This window comes from Zonotrichia leucophrys, chromosome 15, assembly GCF_028769735.1.
Source record: "Zonotrichia leucophrys gambelii isolate GWCS_2022_RI chromosome 15, RI_Zleu_2.0, whole genome shotgun sequence".
NCBI classification, from domain to species: domain Eukaryota; kingdom Metazoa; phylum Chordata; class Aves; order Passeriformes; family Passerellidae; genus Zonotrichia; species Zonotrichia leucophrys.
Window position 1 is genome coordinate 4689221 of NC_088185.1, and position 24936 is coordinate 4714156.

The 24936-nt window shown below is 54.0% G+C and overlaps 2 protein-coding genes across 6 annotated transcripts; both read right to left on the minus strand.

Annotated features, from left to right (window-relative positions):
- Positions 1 to 622: 622 nt before the first annotated feature.
- On the minus strand, positions 623 to 8796 carry TFIP11 (tuftelin interacting protein 11). Its single transcript, XM_064727281.1, has 12 exons — positions 8425 to 8796; positions 7843 to 7996; positions 7046 to 7202; positions 6735 to 6862; positions 6116 to 6268; positions 4915 to 5424; positions 4019 to 4125; positions 3618 to 3786; positions 3179 to 3422; positions 2468 to 2610; positions 1867 to 2032; positions 623 to 1330 (listed from the first exon to the last, which is right to left on the minus strand). Exons 1-12 carry the CDS (start codon positions 8619 to 8621, stop codon positions 975 to 977), a joined length of 2484 nt encoding a protein of 827 aa, XP_064583351.1. The 5' UTR covers positions 8622 to 8796; the 3' UTR covers positions 623 to 974.
- Positions 8797 to 8927: 131 nt separating this feature from the next.
- Positions 8928 to 24765, minus strand: TPST2 (tyrosylprotein sulfotransferase 2). 5 transcript variants are annotated; one of them, XM_064727285.1, is made up of 8 exons: positions 24636 to 24765; positions 23170 to 23317; positions 17074 to 17139; positions 12958 to 13860; positions 11330 to 11528; positions 10597 to 10647; positions 10441 to 10489; positions 8928 to 9471 (listed from the first exon to the last, which is right to left on the minus strand). In XM_064727285.1, exons 4-7 carry the CDS (start codon positions 13791 to 13793, stop codon positions 10460 to 10462), a joined length of 1116 nt encoding a protein of 371 aa, XP_064583355.1. In that variant the 5' UTR covers positions 13794 to 13860; positions 17074 to 17139; positions 23170 to 23317; positions 24636 to 24765; the 3' UTR covers positions 8928 to 9471; positions 10441 to 10459. The 5 variants fall into 5 exon arrangements, with proteins under 5 accessions (XP_064583355.1, XP_064583357.1, XP_064583356.1 ...); XM_064727287.1 differs by having other exon boundaries at positions 23170 to 23276; positions 24636 to 24667; XM_064727286.1 differs by lacking the exon at positions 23170 to 23317 and having other exon boundaries at positions 24636 to 24757.
- Between the last annotated feature and the right edge of the window lie 171 nt (positions 24766 to 24936).

Below are 24936 nucleotides of genomic sequence, written 5' to 3' on the forward strand. Positions count from 1 at the left end.
CTTGGGAGCCATTCACACTGCAGTGACTGCTCTGATTCCCTCCCCTTCCAGAACAATTCAAGGCCTTTGCATGTCCTACACACATTGCAAAGCATCAGGAAGGGGAAATTATCAGAGGGGTTTGTATTGGGAGGTGTTGGGGTCTGGTTCCCAGTGCACACTTGGAAGTCCCAGCTCTCACTGCTGCTGAGATCAGCTCTTGATCAGTCCTGAGAACAACCAGGTTGGTTCCCTCCAGGAAAAAAAGCTTTAGTTTTCTTCCCTCACCTCTGTGCTCTTAACCACTGCAGTCCCACAGGAGAGAGAGTTGGGACAGGTCCTGCTGTGTGCAGCAAAGAGGAGCCCACTGTGTGAGGGATGCTGTGGGGACAATAACTCACTGCCAGCACAAGCTGTGACATCTGTCACAGCTAGAGACTCAGGGGACTCAGCTAGGCCAGCCCTCACTGAGCAGAGATGTGATCACTCCTAACCTGCTGGTAAACCTGTCCCAGGTGGCAATTACAAGTGTCAGCACTGCTTGTTCTCCCTTAGCCTGGCTTCCTGGGTCGGGAAGTCTGGCCTTCCACCCTCTTACCACTGCCTGAATAGCTCTTCCAATAAAACCATCCTGGCATCCAGCTCCAGTGTCACTATTTACAAACCTGGAACTTTATTCTAAGGGTCACCCAGGAGTTGTTCCTGGTTGGTGACTCAATCCCCAGCAGGGCCTAACTTGGCCATGTCTGAGGCTCTGCAGCGAGATGGGCACCCAGGGTGGTCTCTCCTTGCACAGAGACCTCATTTGGCCATGTCAGTGAGGCTCTGCAGTGAGGTGAGCACCCAGTTTTGCACAAAGGCTTCACTTGGCCATGTCAGTGAGGCTCTGCAGCGAGGTGGGCACCCAGATCTCCTTTTGCAGAGGCCTCACTTAGCCATGTCTGAGACTCTGCAGCGAGGTGGGCACCCAGATGCTCTCTCCTTGCACAGATGCCTCACTTGGCCATGTCAATGAGGCTCTGCAGTGAGGTGGGCACCCAGGTCTTCTCCCCTTGCACGAACACCACGCCCCTGTCGATGTAGATGACGATCCTGCCGAAGGTGTAGAGCTGCTTGCCCTCATGCCTCTTGCCGATGACGGGCATGAAGACGATGTTGTGCTCCTCGGCCTTGGTCTGGATGAGGTCCTTGAAGTTCATGGGCACGGAGCCGGCGGCGGCGCCGATGCCGCGCTGGGCCATGTTCTCGGCCTCGCGCCGCTCCTGCATGGCCTCGTACTGGAAGTCCTTGCGCCGCTCCGTGTGCGTCAGGTACGCAATGTTCTCCCGGGCACCTGGCTGCATGTACCCACCTGGGGGAGAGAATGGGGAGAAAACCATCCTGAGCTGCTCCTCTCCATCCAGGACATAAATTGGAGTGTGGTGGTCAAGTCTGGGCTCAGAAAGGGAGTTGTCAGTTTGGGAAAGAGGGCAGATTTCATGTCTGCTCCCTCAGGCACGCCCTTCTCTTTTACACCATGTAACTGCCAACTATCACTTTTAGGTAGCAGGGAGAAGCATGTGGAAGGGAACTGCTGGCTCCCTTCACCTCACCATAAAGAAAAAAAATACCCAATAATGACAGCTTTAGAAGTCAAGCCCTAAAGGATGATGTCTGACTGACAGGGCAAGGCTGGAAGAGGATCAGTTGTTCAGTGGCCCAGGAAGCCACCAAAATTTGCTTCATTGCAGTCCACAACTATTGAGCAGCACCTCAGAGGTGTTAAGGACAGAGCAAGGCACAGCTCACTGAGTTTCACTGCTCATGGGAATTCCTGCCATGCTGCCCCAATCAGCCTCCCAGTGCTGCCCGCCCAGAGCAGCAGAGCCATCCCCACGAGCCACCTACCCACGCTGGAGGACACAGCCCTGTTCATGATGTCAAGGGCTTCGTTGAACTTGTCTTTGATGGAGGGATGTGCCAGCACCTGGTCTGAGAACATGGACTTCCAGCCCAGGTACCACTTGGTGATCTCTTCGTAGTTGGGGCTGTTACTGAGCCAAGAGCAGAGCACCTGCAGAGCAAGGGACAGGTCAAAGGCAGCACAGGGACATCTGTGCAGGAGAGGCTCCTCTGCCACAGAATCCCAGAGTCATTTAACATGGAAAAGACTCCACGAGTATTGAGTCCAATGTGTGACCAATCACCCCCTTATCAACCAGCCCAGAGCACTGAGTGCCACATCCAGGCATTCCTTGGACACCTCCAGGGATGGGGACTCCATCACCTCCCTGGGCAGCTCCCTCCAGTGACATCACACCTGAATCTCTCCTGGCATAATTTACCACTTGGTTTATTACTGTCAGTAAAAGGAGGAACTGTTCCAATGACTACTGAGCTGTGAGTGGGAACCAGCCCAGCTCAGCACCAGGGTAGCAATTCCTGGACAGGAATCACTAAATCACTCCCCAGTTAATCAAGCCTCTTTCCTCAGCCCTCAGTGTCTCACCTGCAGCCATTTTGGGAAGAAATGTTTCTCCAGCAGCCCAACGAGGCTGGACACAGAAATCATCCCCTCCCAGTCGATCACCCAGTAAAAAGCATCCATGTGCTGCTGGTGAGGGTTGATGATGAGCTCATTCAGACACATTCCTGGGAAAGGAGAGGACAGTTAGAAAAGAGCCTCACTCAGTTTTATCAGTGCCCTGACCTCTTTTACCACCAATGCACAGAACCTGAGCAGCACCTTTTTGTTATCCTAAAGGACAGTGGGGATCTTTGGCTGATCCTGCCACAAAATGATGCATTTCCACTCCCAGTGATTACAATTTGCAGCCAGAACTCAGAAATGAAAATCACTTGACTATTTTTTAACCTTTGAGCCTCTTTGCATTACAAATCTTTTGGTGAAACATTAGAACAGACCAAGGAATTCAAGAGTAACAGAGAGACATCTTAGAGCCTGGTCCTACCTGACAGCTCTCAGACATTCCTATCAGATGGAGATGGATGATTTATAAAAAATAAGACAGAAAACCTAGAGAATAACCAGAGTAAGTAATTGTATTTTTCTAATCTTTCTGCTTCAGCACAGGACTGGTAGCAGAAAATCAGAGGCAAGCTTGGTCTAACCTCACCAACAACAATCTCTGATGTAACACTGGCAGCCACATATTAGCAAGGTGGAAGGTGCCACTGCCAGCACTGCCTATTGTCTCACCAAGTTTAGGCACGATGTTCTTGACCATGAAAGCCTCCCAGGAGCCAGGAGTGAACACATCCTTCCAGGGCTGGAGGATGAGCTTGGCAGAGGAGTCGCTGGGGTGCCACTTCTGCAGGGCGTTGGCCAGCTTGTTGCGGATGGGCGAGTAGAGCGGCTCCAGGCGCGCCTGCATCAGCGGCAGCCAGGGGTGGATCCACGAGTGGATTGGCACCGTGTCCGTCAGAGGGTTCCAGCTCTCCACCTTGGGGCACAACAGCAAAGATTAACTCAATCCAGCCACCAGCAGCAAGTTTTTATGAAGCATAAAGAGCTCTGATGCAACCCCTGACTCCTCAATCCATGGGCAGAGTTTGCACACTGGTGTTTGCGAGTTCCAGCTGGAATTCAAACATCGGTTCAGAGCATGGCTTTGCTTTCCCCTGCCCTCTTCTCTCACCTCTTTCTGCAGCTTGGGGAAGATGAGCTGATCCAGAATGTTATCCAGTATCCACACAGGGACAACGTTCACCCAACTATCCAAGAAATCCACCATGGATCCGCAGTTCCTCGGCTGCCACCGCGCCACGATGTTCCTGACATATGGCATCCAGATCTCCCACATCAGTCTGTCAAGAAACCCCAAATAAATCAATGTGAAGCTCAAAGCTACAGCCTGGCCTAAATAAATTAAACAGGAGCAGTTAGTTAAAGCTGCTTATTTTCTCTAGCTGCAAACTGGATTTTAACAGGCCCAGCAAGGGAATCCTTAGGAAAATTTCCCTTGTGCCTGCTCTTTTCCATCCCTGAGGAAGCAGCACAGGAAGATGCTGCACAAAGTACAAATCATTTGTTCCTTACCTGTGGAAAGCATCTGTTGACAGGTCCTGCCCACTGTGGGATAACAGCTGATCGTTTTCCAGAAGGCTCTTCCACTTGGCTATGATCTCTGTGCCATATGTACAGTCCTGGGAATGACAGGGCACAAATGGTCTGTATCCCTTCCCATTAATTCCAGCTGGGATCTGCACAGAGCAGGCTGAGGGTGTGCTGTGCACAGCCAGCCTTCTCACCTCCTCTCAGGGCAAGCCAGGAGCTTGCAGTCTTAATTCCAGAATCCCACAATCATTGAAGTTGGAAAAGAACTCCCAGACCACAGAGCCCAACCTGTGCCCCTCTCCACCTTGTCACCAGCCCGGAGCAGTGAGTGCCACATCTGTCATTTCTTAAATGACTTTTAGTAAAGTCCTGCCAGAGAAAAATCCCACCTGACAATATTAACACACCTGCAGGGAGAGGACAGTCTGAACTTTAGCAGGTGAACAGAGAGATCCAGACTCTATTCCAGCCTAAATGGCACTGAGAACAGACTGTGCATCTCTGATACCTGACAGAGAAACCTCTCCTGCTTTTGCTAAAAAACAACAGCTAGAGATTTGTTTTTCACCAAATTTTTCATCCCAACACTCATAAAAGATTGGTTTTAACCTTACAAACTCCTAAATTTTTACCCAGCAGATGTCTGAGAGCGGGGACAGTAGAGAGTTTGATTTTGTCTCTTTTCTTTTTCTCCAGACTGATCAGGAATTTAGAATCCCAGAACCCCAGCTTGGTTTGGATTTGAAGAGACCTTAAAGCTCATCATGAGATGAGACACCTGCCATGGGCAGGGACACCTCCCACTAGACCACACTTGGGACAAGGTAACAAAGATGACTGAAGCCATCAAGTGAGAATTGCAGATAACTCAAACACACCTTGAGGGGATCCCAGTTCTTGAAGTATTCCTTCATGAGAGGATAAACTATGGCCACTGCCAGGTCCACCCTGTCTGACATCCTGTACTCCTCATAGTACTTGTCCTGCAGGGTCTCAAAGATCTTTGCACACTCGTCCAGGGTCAGAGGGTTCTCACAGCCCGGCTGCATCCGCCTCTCACACTCCTCCACCATATCCAGAACCTTGCTGAGGTTGCTGATGGCCTTCTCCTCGTGGGACAGCACCTCAGCCATCTTCTGGATCTCGTGGCTGAGGTTGACCACCATGTCCCTCTCGTACTGCAGCTGCCGGTCGCTCTGGATGATCTCCTGCTCTGTGATGTCGATGAGCAGCTGCAGGTTGTGCTCCAGCTCGGGCAGGGCAAAGCCCTGGGGTTTGGAGTCCTTGCCCAGGGGCTGCTGGGGGCTGTCATCAGGGATGTTGTGCTTGTGGCTGATCTGGCTGTAGCTGTAATAAACCTTCTGCTCCCGGCCCGTCATGTCGATCACCTGCCAGCACACCGAACAAATTCTCTAACAAAAAACTCTCAGCTTCAAAAAATGAGAAAATTCCTGACTCCAAATTGAAATCTGGAAATTTCCAAGGCCCTTAATTACTCCAGGAGGCTGCTAACATACACTATATGAAAACAAGGGGATTGCCTCCACAATGGCCTTCTCCAGACACAAGGAGTCAGAACAAAAGAGAGACAATGTGGAATCAGAGCCACAAGAATCTCCTCATCTCATCCCAGTTTCACTGAATGATTCTACAAGCAGGGATCTTGCCATTGGTTACTGCACTTAAAACTCCCATAATTTTATAAAGATACTTTAATATCAGATTCATAATTTTATTGAGTTCCTTTACAGTCTCTTTGAGGTAGAAGATGGTTCAAACAATCCCAAAAAGGACAACTGTGCTTTCATAAGTGGGTGAGTGTTGATTATGAGAAATGTGAAAAAATAAAACTTAAAATGCAATTAACCCCCTACACTACATATAGTGACATTTAATCTAATTTGTCACCACATCCAGGTGACACAGAACTGTTCCATGGCTCAGGGATGAGCTCCATGAGGCTGCACAGGCAGTTCCTAGGACTGGCTTTACTGAGGTTACCAGTGCCTAAAATGTGCTGGTGACACCAAAGGGCCCAAACTGTTCCTCAGGGGTCACCTCTTGGCTTATCAACCTCACCTTGACCTGGGACAGCTCCTTCTGAGGGGCTGCAAGCTGCTTGCTGATCCTGCCCTTGGCTTTCAGCTCTTCCACTGTCTTGTAGCTGTACTTGGGCTTTTTCTTGCCTCCATTCGGGTCCTTCCGCCACTGGCTGAGCTCCTTCTGAAACTCCTGGAGAAAACCAGCAGAGTTGTGGTGGCTGCTCTTTGTCACACCCCAAATCTGCTTCTTTTTTTACAGGAAAATAACCATCAGATCAATGAGGAATGTGTACAGGAAATAAATGGGAAATGGAAAAGCTCATGCCAAGCCAGCTTGGATGCTGTGGGCCAGTCACCTGCCCTATGGATTAAATGAACAGGATGTTCCTGGTCTTTTTTTTATTTAAACAAAAGACAAAGATTATTTATGTGGGGGACGCCTCAAAGGAGGGATCCTAGCAAAGCTACTGAAATAGAGTGAGCCAGAAACAACAAAGAACATTATAGTGACAAGGAAGATCTGCCTAAACAAAATCAATGTGCTCTGTTTCGCTTCATCTAAAATGAGCTCAACAGTTTTCTCTGACACAGAAATTAAGAAAACTGAATTTTGCACACACAGCACAGCAGGGAAACAGCAAGAACCCCAGAAATACCTCCTCAGCTTCCTCTTCTGAGTCCACCACAGGGAAGTCCTGCAAGGACTGCGTGGTCCTCTCGGAGCCATAAGCGCCCACAGCACCTTTGCCTTTCCTCTGCTTGGCCTCGATGGGGTTGATGATTCCTGGCAGGATGGGAATGGGGTCAGCAGGAGCAGTTTGTGTGCTGGGAGAGAGCTCAACAGCCAGGCTTTCCCTGTGAGTTCCCAGATCAGCACCAACACCCTCCCTGGCACTTCTTTAAGGAATCCACCTCTCTCCCAAATCTCCAGTTAATAATAATAAACCACCAAACACACTGACAGTACCTTGAGCATTCTTCCCCAGACCCCTTCCAGGGACATATCCCATCTTCTGGAGAAGCTTCTGCCCAATGCCTTTAGTGTGTCTCTCCCAGCTGCCAAAATCCACAAAGGACTTGGAGCCCCCTACAAAGCCTTTCTGGCTGGGCTTGAAATTTCCACCCTGTCAAAAACAAACACAGGCTTCAAATAACCAAAGTGTGCAAAACTCCCCTCAGAAGGTTCTTCCCACACCGCCCAGCTCACTGGAACCTTGCTTGTGCATCCATGAAGCACCTGTGGAGATCCCTGAAACTCCTCAGATGGGAAAGGAAAATCTTGAAAAAACCCTGGCTGACAACCTTACAGTTCTCAGGATCCACCACCAGATTTAGCTGAAGCTGATTCCTGATTTTTTCAGGTTTTAATTGAAAATAAGGGTTTGAGTTCTAATCTATAAGATGACTGGATTTGTTCATTCTGTGAAAGTAGAAATCAAGTCTCTGAAAGGCAGGAAACCACAGGAATTCTCTTCTTTAAACCTCCATTGATCTAAGGGAATATTGAGAAAAATTAAAGGATTGATTCCCAAGGACACACAGTTATTATATCAATGTACAGTTGTACCAATGATTTATTATCCCGATTTTTGTTTTATAAATGACACAAAATCCAGAGCAACAATTCCCTTACTGATACATTTGGGTCTCTGGTTTAATTATTCCTCACTCTTTTAGTGCTCTACTACAGCTTCACTGCCCTCGACCACAGCCTGAATTTCATAAACATAAACCAGAGAACAGTAAATTTCCTGGAGAACTCACTGTCTTTAACTTCTTGGGCACAAACTCCTTGGGAATCTCCTCCTGCTTCACAGGCTTCTCATCATCATCCGAGTCCTCATCCGAGAGCTCCTCGGCCGCCGCCTTCCTCAGCCCAGCGCTCACAAAGCTCACGGGGGCCGAGTAATCCCTGGAGCTGCAAAACGAGAGGGAATCCTGCTCATTCCTGCAGGAGCCTGGGGGCTGCTGTGCCTTACAACCCCCAAAAATGCGATATTAAAGGCTGTCCGAGCTGTTTAACCCTGCTTTTGCCAGGCAATCCCCATCCTCCCGCCAGCGCTGCAGGGAGAGAACACAGGGAAAATCTCTAAAGGTGAGGGGGTCCCGAGGGCAGCCCGGGTGGGTGTTCATAGTCTGGAAAGGCCCAGGGAACGGCGGGAAGCTCCAGGGAACGGGGAGGAGCTCGAGGGAATGAACGGGAGCTCCTGGGAACGGGGGGAAGCTCTAGGGAACGGGGAGGAGCTCCAGGGAACGAAGGGGAAGCTTCAGGGAGCGGGGAGGATCCAGGGAATGGGGGAGCTCCAGGGGTCCCTGAGCGGGCCGAGGGTCCCAGCCCGGCCGTACCGCTTCCCTCCGAAGCTGGGCCGCTCCTCGTCCGAGTCGCGCTCGGCCCACACGCCGTAGGTCGCCTCCTCCTTGGTCTGGCGGTGTCGCTGCCGGTGCGGGTTGAATTCGTTCTGCAGGTCCCAGTCCGACACCTCGAAGCTCTCCATCTCCACGCCATCGTCTCCGTCCGTGCCGTACAGGTGCGACATCGACATAGTGGCAACGCCGCGATGCTCCGGCCCGCTCAGGGACCCCAAACCCCCTCAGGAACTCCTGACCCGGAACCCCAAACCTCCTCAGGAATTCCGGACCCGGGACCCCCGGCCCCGCTAACGAACCCCAGCTCCGGCCCCGGCGGCGCCGCAACACCGGATGCGCCCCATTCACTTCCGCAGCGCGCAAGCCCCGCCCCAAACCATAGAGTCGCCAGTAGCGGAGCGGCCGCGCCGGTAGCGCCGCCTTGTGGCCCGGCGGTGTACAGGAGGCGGAGCCCGCGCGATTAATAATTAAAATATTAAATATCAAATCAACACTTTAATGGTGTCCGACACCGTTGATAGGGGGGGGAGGGGGGCATATATTAACTCTGCAATAGCCTCTGCAGGGTCGGGGATGGGGTAGGTGGGAGGGCACACGCACCACAAAGGCTCTGCAGGGCCAGGCGGCAGTTCCTGACCCTGGGAGTTGGGAACAGCAGGACCGGGGTGGCCTTTCCCGATCCCAGGAATACGGAACAGCGGGGATGGGAGGGCTGTTCCCCACACCGGGAACGGGGAACAGATCACGAGACACAAAGGCGATGTACGGAGTCCTCCAGCCACAGCACATGTAATGTCCTGCCACCAGCCCGGGTTTCCACAGCTGCATTCCCCACAGAGCGCTGGGACCAGCCGGGGAAGTTCCCGCCGTGGAGCATGTTTGGCCTTTGCAAATAAATGCAAATACATTCCTGGAGCGCAGTCATTTGGCAACAGTAGGAGCAAGCAATATGCTTGGAGAACAGATTTCCACGGGCCCACTGCACACTTCGTCCTTCTCAGGCAACAACAGGCCATTGGCAGCGTTCTGGAAGAGACAAAATACAGAACCTCAGGGGCAGGGTCCCCTCAGGAGCAGGATCCCCTTGGGAAAGATATCCTTGGGAAGAGGATCCCCTCAGGGAAAGGATCCCCTTAGGGAAGGATCCCCTCAGGAACAGGATCTCCTCAGGGGCAGAATTTCCTCTGGGGAAGGATCCCCTCAGGACCAGGATTTCCTCAGGGGCAGAATCTCCTCAGGGAAGGATTTCCTCTGGTAAGAGGATCCCCTCAGGAACAAGATCCCCTTGGGAGCAGGATCCTCTTAGGAACAGGATCCCCCCAGGACAGGATCCCCTCAGATACCACAGCAAGGCATGACTGCGGCTTTAAAGCCCCTGTGACACACAAAATGCCCAGAAAGGAACCAATTCTCAACCCAGGACAAGGGAACACACAATTCCTGATCTTCCCTCAGTGCTTCTGATCTTTTTCTAGCCCAACCATCTGCTTGTACACAGAAAGTTGCTCTTAAAGGATCAGTTTTAGTGCCAAGAATGGTATTTTATGCTTTAGCATGGAGGAGGAACATCCAACACATCAACAGTTGTCTCTGGAGCAGCAGCCCAAGGCAGCAGCTTTGTTTTCCATCATGTTTTCCTTTGTTTTCTATCCCCTTCCTCAGGTCCATGGCACGTCTTTGGAGGCAGCTGGGGAGCAGCTCAGCTCATCCACACATTCCATGTGTCCCTGCTGCCCGCGGGGACGGGCTGCAATAACCCTCCCAGGCGGCTGAGTTTCATTTTGCAGCTTTAATCCCGTTCCCAGAGCTCAGGAAAAGAATTCCTTACAAATGGTCCCACTCAGCAGCATTGTGTGGGAAGATCTGAGGCGGCTGTGAGGGATCTCTGTGAGGGAACCCCAGCTGATCCACAGAAATCACACAAACCAAATGCTGGTCCTGGAGCAACACAGGCAGATTTGCCCAAATCCCAAAATTAAGTAAAGACGGTCTTACCTGGAAATCATTAATTTTCTTAGTGAGAAGATGACGTGTTCTGAGTCACCTGGAAGAGCCCCAGAAGAGAAGGGTCAGCTCTGAGCCAGCATTCCCCAGGGAAGGCAGCAGTGACCAGGTACCCTGGTGTGTCCCAAACCCTCAGGATGCTCTTACCTGCAGGTGACCTTTGAGATTGGCCGGTGTTTTATAATCCCCCTTTAAAACCTGTGGGAAAGAGAACCTGGAGTGACCTCCTAGGGCAGTGGAATCACCTCTGGGTCACTGCTGTCAGCCATTCCCAGCCTTCCCAGGGAAAAAGATGCACCTTGAGTGCTCTGTCCTGCTCTCTCCAAAACAGACATGGAGGGGCTGGTGCGTGTCCAGAGAAGGGAACAGAGCTGGAGAAGGAGCTGGAGCAGCTGAGGGAGCTGGAAAGGGGCTCAGCCTGGGGAAAAGGAGGCTCAGGGGGGACCTTGTGGCTCTGCACAGCTCCCTGACAGGAGGGGACAGCCTGGGAGGGGTGTCAGGCTCTGCTCCCAGGGAACAGGGACAGGAGGAGAGGAAACTGCATCAAACTGTGCCAGGGGAGGCTCAGGTTGGACACCAGGAGGAATTTCCTCATGGAAAGGGTGGTCAGGGACTGGAAGGGAGGTTTGGAGTCCCCATCCTTGGAGGTGTCCAAGGAACATGCTCCATGTAGTACTCAGTGCTCTGGTGGGGAGGACTTGATGGTTCTGGGAGGCCTTTCCCAACCTGAATGACTCTGGAATTCTGTGATTCTGTGATTCTGTTTTTCCTGTGTGAATCTGTTCCCCTCTGCTCCATCCTGCCCTGGCTCAGGAGCTTCCCTTGCTCCGGAGGGCTCGGTGAGCCCCTGGCCTGTCCCCTGCACGGCAGTGCCACTCACCCTGTGCGTGTTGTTGACAACCAGGGGGTCGGGGTGGCCGTAGTTGGGGGGGTTGGCGTAGGGGTCGTAGCCCAGCCTGGCCAGCATGGGGGCGATGTGGGCCATGTCCTGCAGCACATCCCCCGGGATGTGCCCAATCCATTTGGATAACGCCTCCATGTTCACCGGCTTGATCACCTGGTCTGTTGATCTCTCTATCCTGGGGAAAACAAAGGAAAAAAACAAAAGACACAATAGTTGGATTTCGTCCATGTGCTGGGCTCACACACAGCTCGTTGCCACCTCCAAAGAGAACAACAGGATGGGATCTTAAATCCATCTTAAATCCCATCCTGTTCTACTCCCTCCCATGGGCAGGGACAACTTCCACTATCCCAGTTGTTCCAAATCCTGTCCCACCTGGCCTTGGGCACTTCCTTGGGTGGGGTACCCAAGGGGATCTGTCCCTCACAGCCCTGCTCTGGGGAAGCAGGCCCTGGCAGGGGGTTCCACAGCCCCAGAGGCTGGATCCTTCTGTTTACAATAATGGAATCATTAAGGCTGGAAAAACCCTCTAAGACAAGTGAGTCCAACCATTCCCCCAGCACTCCTAAGGCCACCACTAACCCATGTCCCCAGCTGCCACATCCACACAGCTTTTAAATTCCTTCAGGGATGATGACTCTACTACCATTCTGTTCTAATACTTAATTACCCTTTCAGGGAAGGAATTTCCCTTTTTATCCAACCTAAACTTCCTCTGGCACAACTTGAGGCTGCTTCCTCTTTTCTTACAGGAGGGATCTATCCTTCACTGGGATAGAGGGTTTCACCAGGACACCTTTGCTTATCAGGGAAAAACAATATAAGATGTGTGGGCTGTAGCAGAGATACACCTGGTGACCCCTATGAATATTCAAAACCTGATCTAAGCAACCTGGACCAATTTACTCTGAGCAAACAGGGAAGTAGAGCTGGCTGCACTCCCAGGGCATCCTGGAAAACTGGAGCAGCTGCACATCCCCCCATGGCTCCTGTGCCCTCACCACCAGGGCACAATCAACTGATACAGAGACTTGAATAATTCCCTTACATGGCTGATTAAATTTTGCTAAGCCTGACTTAAGCCTCCATTTAGAAAAGAAACAGCATTAAAAAAGGAAGAGAAAGTGGGAGAAGGCAAACACCCCCTACACATGGAAAGGGCAGGAGGGAGTGCTGGGTGTGCCTCCACTGGGCAGGTATTGCTTTTATTCTGCAATACCAACCCCAGACCTGGCAAGAACTGCAGCTCATCATCGTTAGCAGCACAACTAATCACACCAAGGAGCCATCTGAGGACGGGTGGAGAAAGAGACATTAAAGAGCTCACGTTTCAGAGCAAGCAGTTCTTTGCAAATTAGAGACTGAAATAATTTCTGCAGTGTCAAGAGAGATTAAACAGTCACCTGCTCCTGAAATCCTTGCTTGACAAGCTGTTCTGTGGAGTACAACAGATTGGGAGCATTAAAGCCATCTCTTACTCAGGAACACAAACCCCACTGCAGTACAATGTGCTGTCAAAATCACACACAAACACGAACAATGGGGCTCCGTCCCATTTTACCCTCTTTGTGCAACAAAAAGCTGAGGAAAGAGCCAAGACTCACTTGGAAAGGGACACCCCACCGGGCTTCCCGATGAGCTCCTCGTGGTGCAGCACCGTGTCGCTCCAGGAGATGTCCAGGAACCTCATGATGTTCTGCATGGACTGCTCGGGGTGCAGCACCAGCTGCTCGTAGTAGACGGGCAGGCAGCGGGCGCGGCCAATCTCCAGGCACTGGGAGTACATCACCTCGATGGCCTTGTTCCACTTGGTCAGGCAGTCCCGGTAGCTGTTCAGGTCGAAGCCGGCGATGGTCACCTTGCGCGTGATCATGGAGTGCACCGAGGCGCGCCCGTCCCGCACCATCAGCAGGAACTTGGAGTTGGGGAACAGCCGGGACAGGTACACGGAGGATTTCAGCGTGAAGGGGTCCTTGTTGCACAGGTACCTGGCGGGCTCGCCGTGCTTGGCGATCACTTCCAGGATGAAAGCCTGCATGGCCGCGTCCAGCACCTGGTCCGTCACCCCCGCCTCGTCCAGCCGCATCTTCTCGCGGCCAGACTTGGACCAGGCCTGGCGCATGGCCAGCACACGGGGGATGATGCGGGTCTCCTCCCCGCAGCGCACCTCGGGGTGGGCGTCCAGCATGGCCCTCATCAGCGTGGTGCCGCTGCGGGGGACGCCGCCGATGAAGATCAGGGGCATGTCCTTGCTGTAGCGGTACTCCACGTGGTTGGCGTCCACCATCACCAGCTCCTCGTTCTCTGGCCTCATCAGCCTGTGCCTCCTCTCGCTCAGGACCTGCTGGCACTCCAGGACCTGCTGCCCGAGGTGCAGGGTCACCATCAGGGCCGCCACCGAGCCCAGCAGCAGCAGCACCCTGCGCGTGGTGACCCGCATCCTGCTCTCCTGGGCACAGGCTGGGGGCTTCAGCTCTCTGCTAGCGAGTGTCCAACCCCACGGGCATCTGCAAGAGAACAGCGCTGTCAGAGCAGCCATGGGATGCTGACACCATCCCAGATTTCATCACCTCTTTCACTTATCAGCACCTCATTTCATTTATCAGCACCTCCCAGGCTTGGTGCCCTACACCCAGCAGGTAATTAAAGTCTGCCTCAGTGCACACCCAAAGAGAGAATTTCTGCATTGTGCTCCCAGAAACACAGGTTTACAGCTGGAGCAAAGCTCCAGGAACGTTTTGGAGAGGAGGGGCACTGTACATTCAGAGACAAAAATCTTTACAGAGAGCCTGCTCCATCCAGATGAAGCCAAGACCCAAGCTGAGGTTATTCCTCCCAAACCCAAGTCAGCACTCCAGCACTGCTCACCTCCCAGCCACCTGCATCCTCCCTACATTTTGTTTAGCTTAACCCTGCAGTCACAGAGGAGGGGGAAGCTGAAATAAGAGAAAAACAAAAGCCTCTCATGCCAGCTTTAAGGGTCTGAGTCAGAAGAAACCGTTAGAATGAAACACTGTGAGATTCAAATCTGAGAGCGAACAGCCACATGCAGCGTTCACCACCCTGCCTGCCTCGGGAACTGACCTGACAGAGAAATCCGTGAAACTTCATCTGGCACCGAGACTTTTCAGGGTTTTCCACGGCTCGGCAGGACATCCAGCAGGAAGGCTGCAGCCTCTGCAAGTGCCCAGCTCAGCTGCGTGCCCGGAGGGACTCCCGGGAATGCTGGCACCGCTTCCCGCCCCCTCCCCCCGTCCGCCTCAGTTGCGAGTCCAGGTTTTGCAATCCTCCCCTGGGCTCACCCCGGGATTTCCAGTTCTTTGTGATTATGTGGCTGGGGCAGGAGCTGAATGGAGTGGAAGGAACGGGCCGTCCATGGATTCTGTTTTGCTGACAGGCCAAAGAGCTGCTCCAGAGAAGAGTTTCCCCCCACAGCGAAGGAATACATTGTGCAGCAGTCCATGCGGAGCAGGGAGCAGGCGGGAGAGAGCCTGGAGCTGGGCAGCTTTCCTGCTCCTCCTGCCAGGCACTCAGGGACTCGCTCTGATCCCCACTTCAGTCCTTGACATCCCACTCACCATCCTGGACTCCACCCACTGGCTTGTATCCACTCCTGCCCAGGCAGCGCCTCTCTGCCAGCCCAGGGATGCCCTCCCACAACCCAGCAGCACAACAACATCACCACCAAAAGTATTTTTGTGGTTCTTTACTCCCTGGTCCAGCCTGACCAGCTGCTTGGTAACATACCTGAAGCCAAACAGCCTCAACTGCACCCCTAGGTATGAGATAAAGTGGGTGGATTTGTTGGGATGTAGATCAGAGGGACATCCAACAGCTCTGGCATTTTTGCAGCGCCAAGCAGAGTCAGGGCCATTAACAAGACAAGTGCTGCTCCTTCCTGCTCTCTTCATCTGTTTCTGTCATGTAAATATATTCAAATATTCACCCCAAAATAATTGCAAATGCCACAAGACCCATTTCAATGGATGGCAGAGGAGCAGGCAGGATTTAGGGCCAACTGGAATAATTAGGGCAGTGCAGACCAAGACAGGCTAATTAGCAGCAAAGGCTGCACCATGAAAGGAGGCTGGAGCACAGAAGTGCTCTGTTCTCCAGGAGAAGCAGCTGACAGGGAGCAGTTCCCACCGAGATGCTCCAGCAGCTCCAGAGGGAACAAAGGGATTCTCATATTGTGTTCCATGGGGCTGCCAGCTGTGCCAGGGGAGGTTCAGGTCGGACATCAGGGGGAATTTCCTCATGGAGAGAGACGTCAGGCCTTGGGAAGGACTGCCCAGGCAGGTGGTAGAGTGTGATAGTTGTTGTCTGTCTACCTAGTGCCTGGGGGAGTTCTTTGCTGTCTAAGGCAGTGCAGTGGTGCCCCAGAGAGTTTGTGTTCACTGCTGGTCATGACACTCTTGGGTCAGTGACTTGTGCTGGGCTTCAATTTTCTGCTTTTCCTCTGCTTTTGTTCCCTGGTCCTTACAGTAAGCTCTTCAGTAAAGAGTGCCCAGATGTGATAAAAGGCTGCTGTTCGAATAAAACCAGCAGTTTATAGAATTTTAATTTCCAGCATAATTAAAACACTCCCATGTAAGGCAGAAACACTGCTCGGAGCTCTTGCTGTGATCTGGGACAGAATTTTGTTTTTGTTGTTGTCATAGACTTAACCATAGGATTTGTTCCCTGTCTGTTTAGGCCATCTTAGCCAAATTGACTGTTTAAATAAATGTTGCAACAGAACATCAATGAATGCTTAAGTCCTGAGGTTTCTTTTTGAAACTCTTTTTGAAGCTAATAAAGTGCACTGTTACAGGCTATATACTCCCAAGAGAAAGACTTCATTTGAGACAAGGTGAAACTTCAAGGCAAATACAGATGTGTAGATGGCACAATGAGACAGAGCTGGTTCCCAGCTCTTTTGTGAGATTCTCCACTGAGAATTTCCTAAAATTTATGGGCCTCATTAGTCTGTGAGGGAAGATGGATGGGTCATTTCCTCCCCAGCAGGCATTGTGCTGGAATCAGGGTGTAATTAGGTTCCAGAGACAACACCCTTTCAAATGCCCAAGCTGGCTCTGAGAGCTTCCCACTTGAGCAGGATTAGGGAGCTCTCAGAGGCTACTCTGGCAGGGAATGGTGACATGGGAGCAGAAAGCAAAGCAGCAGCAGCAATCCAGGGCTGAAACCCCTGAGTACAGCTTGGACACAGCAGGACAGGGATGTCACACAGGGGCAGGAGCTATGTCCCTGGCCAGCATCGGGGGGTAAGGCTGCCTCCAAAGAAGAAGCAGTGGAGGAAGCTATGTTGTGGCAGTTTTGTGTTCCCCTTGGGATGCCTTTTGCAGCTGCAATGTGCCTGGAGCTTGGGGCTTTGTGGTTTTCAAAACCCTAACCCTAGGTGGAACCCTAGCCCTAACCCTAACCCGAGCACTAAATCAGCTTGTAAGTCTGGCACCCAGAGTGTGGGGGAGGATGGGGACCAGTGGGGATGTGATAGCAGAGTGACAAGAGCACCTACAGGCAGCAAGTCTTCTGTATTCCCATGCTGATGGGACTGGAGCATGAAGAAGGCTGACACTGTGTCGTGCCAGCTTGTGAAAGCAGCACAGGATCAATGTGGCACCAGTGGTGGTGTGGACAGATGTGCAGCATCATGAGACAGATGTGCAGCAGCCACCCAGCCTCCCAGGGCAATCACACATCCAGCAGCTTGCTCTTACCTTTTCCCCGTATGGTCATGGTGCTTCTAGTTGAGCTTCATGCTGAACCTGTGGCCACCAAAACACCTGATGGGGAAGAGAAGCCACAGTGTTGATTTGTTTATTTAGCACACACATCCACTCCCCTCCTCAGCAGCTTTCCCTCCTCCCCATAGCCTCGCCCGAGCCCCAGGGAAAAGTGTTCCTGCTGGAGCTGGTGGCCCCAGCTCATGGCAGCGCTGGCAGCTGGACTTGACACACCTGCCCTGACACACCAGCACTGTTCACAGAGCACAGCCAAGCCAGGACACACAGGGGGAAGCAGCAGGGCTGCTGCTCTTTTAGGAAATGCAGCCTGCTGGAAAGGAGAGAGGCCTCAGGGGGACCCTAGCAGCCTGGATGTTTAAAGCCCAGGGGATGACAATCCAGCTGGGCGCAATTCCAGCACACACTGGCCGCCACAACAGCCTTGACCAGAGGAAGCAGCTCCAGACTCGCCTGCTGCAAATGCTGAAATCAGGCACACCTCAGACTGTGACCAGAGCCCCCAAATCAGTGACAGTGAAAGGAGACAGATCCCAGAGGACCTGCAGGCCTGGCAGGACCTCCTGGCTCCAGCCCCAAGAACAAAGTTCTCTCCAGCCTCACCACCAGCCAAGGCAGCAGCACTCGCCCTGCACAACATGGAAATCCCACCAGGTTGGGGACCAAACCTCTGGTCACTGGGTTTCCCACAAGGACTGCTCCATGCCAGGGAGCCCAGCAGCCTTGGCTGGAACCATCCTGCAAGCACAGAGCATCCTGGGGACAGTCTGGGACACGGAGCAGCAGCAGAGCACCCCAAGGGGCCAGGACCTGGCGGATCACCAGATGTCACTCTGCTCCCAGGATCAGGGACATGGGACCATCTTGGGGTCACTGCTGCTGGGACATTCCCAGTCAGCTCCCCCTGGCTGCACAGCAGGTCCTGGCCTTGCAGGATGTTCCTGAGAACATTTCCAGGAGTGACACTAATGCTATTCCAGTCTCCTCTCGTGCCATCGAGTGTCACCGGCCCCTCTGCCTCAGCACTAAAGAGAAACCAGAGGGAAACTCCACCCAGCAGGAACTCTACAAGGGCTTATCCGCAGTGCAGGCGCTTCCCTGTGAGGCTTCCTGCTCAGCCTGGCCTCCATGGACTGCAGGATTCCAGCTCCAGACCAGGATGCAGCTCCACGGAGCAGCAGCTGCATCCCTGGATGTGCTTCTGCAGTGCCCTGAGTGCTGAGGTGCAGGGACAGAGGTGGTCCAACAGCCTACCTGACTCACCCTGCTCCGGAAAGGGCTCCAGATCCTGCCCAGGCACAGACACACGGACAGACACACAGACACGCACTTGTTTGTGACTTCCTTCCTGATGCTGTGCAGGGCGTCACCACCAGCTGGGCTCCAACTGCAGCTCTGACCAAAACCCAACCAAAACCCCTGAGTCAAACCCCTGACCTTGGCACCTGCACTGGGAACGGGTAAAAACCACCCCCGGAGCAGCCCCAGAGCCAGCACAGCCCCCGCAGCAGTGAGGAAACACCATTTGTTAAAGTGTTACAAACAACCACAGAAACGGTTTCTATGAGAAGCCCCTTATGATCTAAAGCTGCATTTTTCTTTAAACCATTCCCAGAAATGAGTGTCATTAAGTGCAGCCTCCCCAAAAGATGTAGGTGTGGCCTGGAAAATTTGAGCTCAATTTGCTGGTGCTTAATAAAAGGATGAGGATCTGCAGACGCCCCTGTGGCGGAACAGCAGCAGAAACTGTGGTCAGCAAGAAATGTCCCAACATATCCAGCTCACATCTTTACAAATCAGCAATATTTAATTACTGAATTGATAGTCTCCAGTTCATTTAAAAAAATAAACACATCTTGCCTGAGGGCTGCTGCTTCATCCCAACCTGAGCTCAGTCCAATGCTGACACTGCTGATGAGAGCTTTGCTCCTCCTTGATGCTCCTGCTGGCAATTTCCAAACACTTCCCAAGTATCTCTCTTAGCAGGACTGGCATGCAGCAAGCATGGAGCATGGGGCATGGAGCATGGGGCCAGCCCCAGTCTCCACCAGGAGCACACAGAGGCACCACAGGGGTGGCTGTGGTCACTGAGTGCAGCGTCAGCCCGGTTGCACAACCCACAGCTCGTGCTCCTCCACCCTAGCACTGCCCAGACCGGGATTGATCCCATGGGACAGTGGGAACAGAGTCCAACCCACCCACCCCAGTGGTGGGACAGGGGCTCTGTACTCATGTCTGCTGCAGGTGTGCCATGGCTCTAAGCCTTGGAGGGAAGATATGAAAATTAAACTGCTGCAGCACTCAAAACAAAATCCCACAACAAAAAGAAGCGCTGTCAGCCACCACGTGGCAAGAACAGCACCACTGAGAGCAGGACGGGTTTGGTGACTAAAACTGAAGCTGCACTGCAGGTCATGAACCAAGGGCATCCACTGGAACAGAGGCCAATTCCAGTGAAAACACAACCAATCCCAACAAAAACACCTGGGTCTGGAGCACTTTGGAGTTCTGTGTCCCTTGGAAAATCCCCAAACAGCACTGACAGCCCTGTGGTTTACACTTGCACCGCCGCCACCATCCCAGGGAAAAATAACAGTCAAAAGAGTTCAGGGATGAGTGTTCAAGCAGCCACCTCAGCACCCAAACCACACAGAGGCTGCTCCAGCTGCATCTTAGCACCCAACAGGCTCAGGGGACAAAGGGGAATTTATTCTCACTGCTGAGTACTGAGAAAAATAAACCAGCAGAACCTGCTGGCCTGAGGATTAAGGCAGCATGTGCTAGTTTCAAAACTTTCTGGCTCAGAAAAGCCTGCAAGGTGAGAGCCCTGAGCCACACCAATCATTCCAGCTGAGCATCCCAAAGAGCCCAGCCAGGGATGGGGCATTGTGTGCCAGCCAGCTCCAACAGGCTCTAAATCACATCAGCAGAGGATCCACAGACATTTCACAGCACAAACAGACTGCTGGTTTATCGCCTCAAGGCTGTTATGATTAGCAAAACATTTTATTATCCTGCTCAGTGGTACAGTGTTCCTCAAACAATAAAAATCCCACCAATTTACAGTAAGTCCCCTCCGCCCATCCCTCGTTCCAAGCACGGCGACAGCATTTTATCATCAGGAGATGGAAACCTCAGCACTCACCCTGACAGCCTTGCAGGGACACAGCCTTCAGCTCAGAGTGGCAGATTAATTATGGAATGCCCATGATTATGGAACACCCATGATTATGGAATGCCCAAGGGGGAAGCTGCTGGCAGGACACAGGGATGGAGGCACCTGCCCACTGCCCAGCACCTGGCACTGTGTGCCCACACCACAGCAAGGCTCAGGCACATCAGACATGCTTGTGCTGAAATGGGACACGAGCTCTGCACTTCAGAGGGAGCTCTTGACTTTTAATTAACCCACAGAGCTTCACCTTTCCTTAATTATTCTGCAGTTGTTGCCTCGGGGGGACAAAGGCAAAGCCAGCACAGGTCCACTGACAGTGACACTCCCACTTTGGCTCCCCTTGTGTGCTGACCAGTGACTCCACTGCCCTGCTGGAGGAAGGAGCTCTGGGAAAGCACTGAGCTCTCCCCCAGCTCCTCTTGCCCAGGGAAGCTGTGGCTGCCCCATCCCTGAGGTGTCCAAGGCCAGGCTGGATGGAGCTCTGAGCAACCTGGTCTAGTGGAAGGTGTCCCTGCCTGCAGAAGGGGGTGGAACTAGAAGATCTTTAAGATCCCTTCCAACCCAAACCATTCCATGATTCTGTGATGATTCTATGATTCCTCTCCATGCCTTTGATCAGGTCCCTCCAGCCCTCAGCCCTCATCCAGGGTATGTCCTGGGGATCCCCATGGGAGAGGGTCACTGGGCAAGGGGAGCTGAGGGCTGCAGCCCCCCTGTTCACTCACCCTGCAAACACAGCTCTTCCCTCACAAAACTGCACAAATATTCCCTTGCAGGCATGTGGGTGGTCAGAGCCTGCCATACAACAGGGAGGAAGAGAAGTCAGAGGAACTGCTAGAAAAAACACCAAGTATCTTCAAAAAATATTTTCCCAATCCACACGCCAAACCCTAAGTCTCAACAAGCTCCATTCTTGCATGCACAAAGATCAGGATCTGCAAATAAAAAATTGTTTCTGCAAGACAAACCCCAAAACCTCAAATTTGCTTAAGAAACAAAATCAAAGTATTTTATTTCCCCATGCAGCAGCAGCAGCAGCCCTGGAAGCACTGCCTGAGGGCAGGGCAGGGCAGCAAGGATGGAGGTGCCACTGCTCACGCTGCAGGCAGGGATGGGAGAGGGGACACTGTTCCCCATCTTCCCCAGCTCCTCTGCTCATTCTTGTCCTGTTTCCTGCAGCTCCCTCAGGAGCACAGACCCAAGCACAAACCAGTCCCAGGATCTCCAGCAGTGCCCAGCCATGCTCAGCACAATGGATGCCATAAAGGAAAACATTTGGCATCTCCACAAAGCCAGAAACTTTGGGAAACACCAGCACCCACTTCAGCCATGTGTGTTTGTGGCCTCCCACTCCCAGCCCAGCGAGGATGGGCAGTGACCACTCCCAGGCCCTGGCACGGGTGAAGCCCTTGTGAAACCACCAGTGAAAGAAACGGAACCGGCGCCTTCCGAGCCTGCGCCGCTGCTGCCTCATCAGCCAAAGCACCCAGAACACACATCCGAGCTCCTTCCTGTCTGCACAGCCCAGCTGGAGCCCTGCTCCTCCTCTGCTGCCACTTGCATCTGCAAACACTGGGCCACCAAGGCCTGTGCCCATGCCCTGAGTGCCACCCAGCCACGCTGGCTCACAGCCAGCTGTAAGCACAGCTGCCCGAGGGGGGGTGGCTGTTATCCCACCCCCACTGCAGCTCAGCCACTGCTGGCAACAGCTGCTCACACCACAGGATCCCTTCCAGCACCGAGCAGGAACAGAAGTGCTGGAAAAGCTTCCCCAGCACAGCAGCCTGAGGCTCCAGAGCCAACATGCCCGTGGCCATTCCTCCGTGGAGAAGCACCTGCATGCTTGAGCCCCTGCAGAGCCCTCAGTCTCACTCTGGGGTCACTGCCTGGGAATGCACAGTGGGAAGCAGCTGCTTGCTTCACTTCCGAATGCTGTGTGTTGAGCAACCCCCGCTGCTGCTCTTGTTTGATGTTCCTGGGAGGGGACAAGGGGCTCCTGTGGCAGGGCCACCCTCCTGCCACACCGTGAGGCACCACAGCACAGACTGGGGACCAAAAGGGGGGAAAAAACGCATCATTTACCTTGAGAATGGGAATCTTTGAGAGAATTCCTGCAGGAATTCTGGAGGCAGACAGGGCTTGGAAAACAGAGTGAACCAAAGCAGGCAGCCAACACCAGGGCAAGCTTCTCGCGGGTTCTGTGTGCCCGCTGCCTGTGGAATCTGGAGGGAAACGTGCTCAGCCAAGGCATGAGGCTGAGGCTCCTCAAGGCATCACAAATTCATCACAAGGCACATCTGCACGGTGCCAAATAAAACCACCTGCTGGGGGTTTGTTTTCTCTCTCCAAAAATCTTCTTGACAGTCCCCGCATTTTAACAGCGCTCCTGCCATCCCACACATCCCCAAAGGCTCAGCATACCCAGAATGCAAACCGCCTTTGGAAAAATCTCCTTAAAATAGCCACAGAAATTACTAATACCGTTTGTAAAAAGGCAGAGGACAGCAGTGGCATGAGCCTGACCATGCTGGTGAACCCACCAGCATCCTGCAGAGACCCCAGGCCTCAGCCTGCCACATCCCCCCACAGTGAAGGCCCCCAGTGCCAGCTGCTGTGGGCGATGCTCGGAAGGACTCACACAGTGCCCAGTTCAGCTGCTGTCCCCCAAATTCCAGGCTGACTCCACATAGACCCTGGGCTCCCCTCGGGCTCTGCAGCACAGCTGCTCCTGTGGTGCCACATGCAGCAGCCTCGGGGCACCAGCTGCCACCAGCATGTGATGGCAAACCCCGCTCGCAGGCGCCCGCACTGGCACTTGACAGCTCCCCACGAGCAGCCTGCAGCATCCCCACAAAGCACACAGCAAATCTGGAAATCATTGGGATGTCCCCACTCACCGTTGCTCGGTGCCTGAGCAGGAGGGAGCAGCACGGCTGTGCTGAGTGGGGACTCTCCTCCTGAAAATGAGTCCAAGCAGCCAGCAGGGCCTGGCACAGGGAGGCGTCTGAAGGGGTTTCAAGCTGTGAGATGACTTTTGGACAGAGCCTGAGCACACAAACAAACACAGAGAGGGACAGAGCAAAGGCCTCTGTGATGCAAACCATCCCCTGCCTGCCCAGGAGGGCAGCCCAGCTCACGCTGCTGGCCCCAGTGCCAGCAACTCCAGCCACGAGTCCCAAGGAACTTGAGCTGGACAAAGCGTGGATGTCACATCCCTGCCACACAGGCCACAGTAACAGATGGGCACTGCCAGGAGAGTGCCAGTGCTTTGTGTGGGCTGCAAGGTGCCAACGCAGCTGCTCAGGAGCCCATCTGCACCCCTGCCAAGGGACCCACATCCCACAGCCACTCCGACCTAGGTGCTGCCAACACCTCTCAAGCCTCAGCAGAGGCTGATGCTGCCCAAGACCCGCAGGTGCAGCCTCCCACTGGGCACCCACCCTGCCCAGGCCACCATGCTCATCCTGGTATAGAAGGGCAGTCCCAACCCTGGCCAAGCTCTGGACACCTGGACAGACAGACAGCCTCAGCCCATGGGTGCCTCTGTGTATGGCAGTGCTCAGCTTATGGGGGCACAGCTTGGTGCTGGGCTGCCAGAGGGGTGCCATGAGAGGGGGGAGAGGGCACCGTGTGCCAAAGAGCAGAATGGGAGGACAAAGGTACGAGGAGAACCCTGCACTGAGCACCCTGTCCCACCTGCTGTGCATCCTGCACTGTGTTCTGTGCACTGAGCACCCTGTGGGCACCTCAGCAACCCTGCACTGTGCTGAGCACCCTGCACCCAGCACCATGCTCTGAACCGAGCACTGAGCGACCTGCGCTGAGCACCCCGCACCGAGCATCCTGTCGGGTATCCAGCACCGAGCATCCTGCACTGAGCACCCCGCACCGAGCATCCTGTCCTGGGCATCCCGCACCGAGCATCCTGTCCTGGGCACCCCTCACCGAGCGTCCTGTACTGGGCACTCAGCACCGAGCATCCTGCACTGAGCATCCAGCACTGCTCTGAGCACTCTGCACCGAACACCGAGCACCGAGCAACGCTCCGTGTCCCCAGCACCGCACACCCCGCACCGCTCCGATCACGCATCACCGCCCGGTGTCCCCCGTACCGCGCACCGCGCACGCCCCGCACTGCGCACCGAGCATCCCCCGCCGCTCCGCGCCCCGTTGGCTTCGCCCGCGCCGCCCACCGAGCCCGGAGCCGCTACCAGGCAGCGCCCGCTGGTCCCGGGCACCGCCCGCCCGCAGTCACCTGCCAGCCGGCGCGGCTGTGGGCACAAGCGGCGGGGGCACACGCGGTTCCCAGACCGGGTCGCTCCCCCCGCTGCCCCCGGTGCCCCCCCCCCCTCCCCGCACTCACCGGGGCCGCCGCCGGCCCGGAGCGGCGCGAGACGCGGCGACGTCACGCGCACGCGGGGCCGGGATCCCCGCCCGCCGCTCCGCGCGTGCGCCGCGCGCGCCGGGCACCGGGCGGCACCGGGGCACCGAGCCGGGCACCGAGCCCCAGCCCCTGTCCCTGCCCGTCTCCCTGCCGGTACCGGCACGGGTGGACCCGCAGCCGTCCCCGCCAGCTGCCGGGAGCTCTCCGCACCGCGCTGCCCGCGGCCTCACCGTTATCCCCGGTCCCCGCCCCTGTCCCGGTGCTGCCTGTGTGCAGCGCC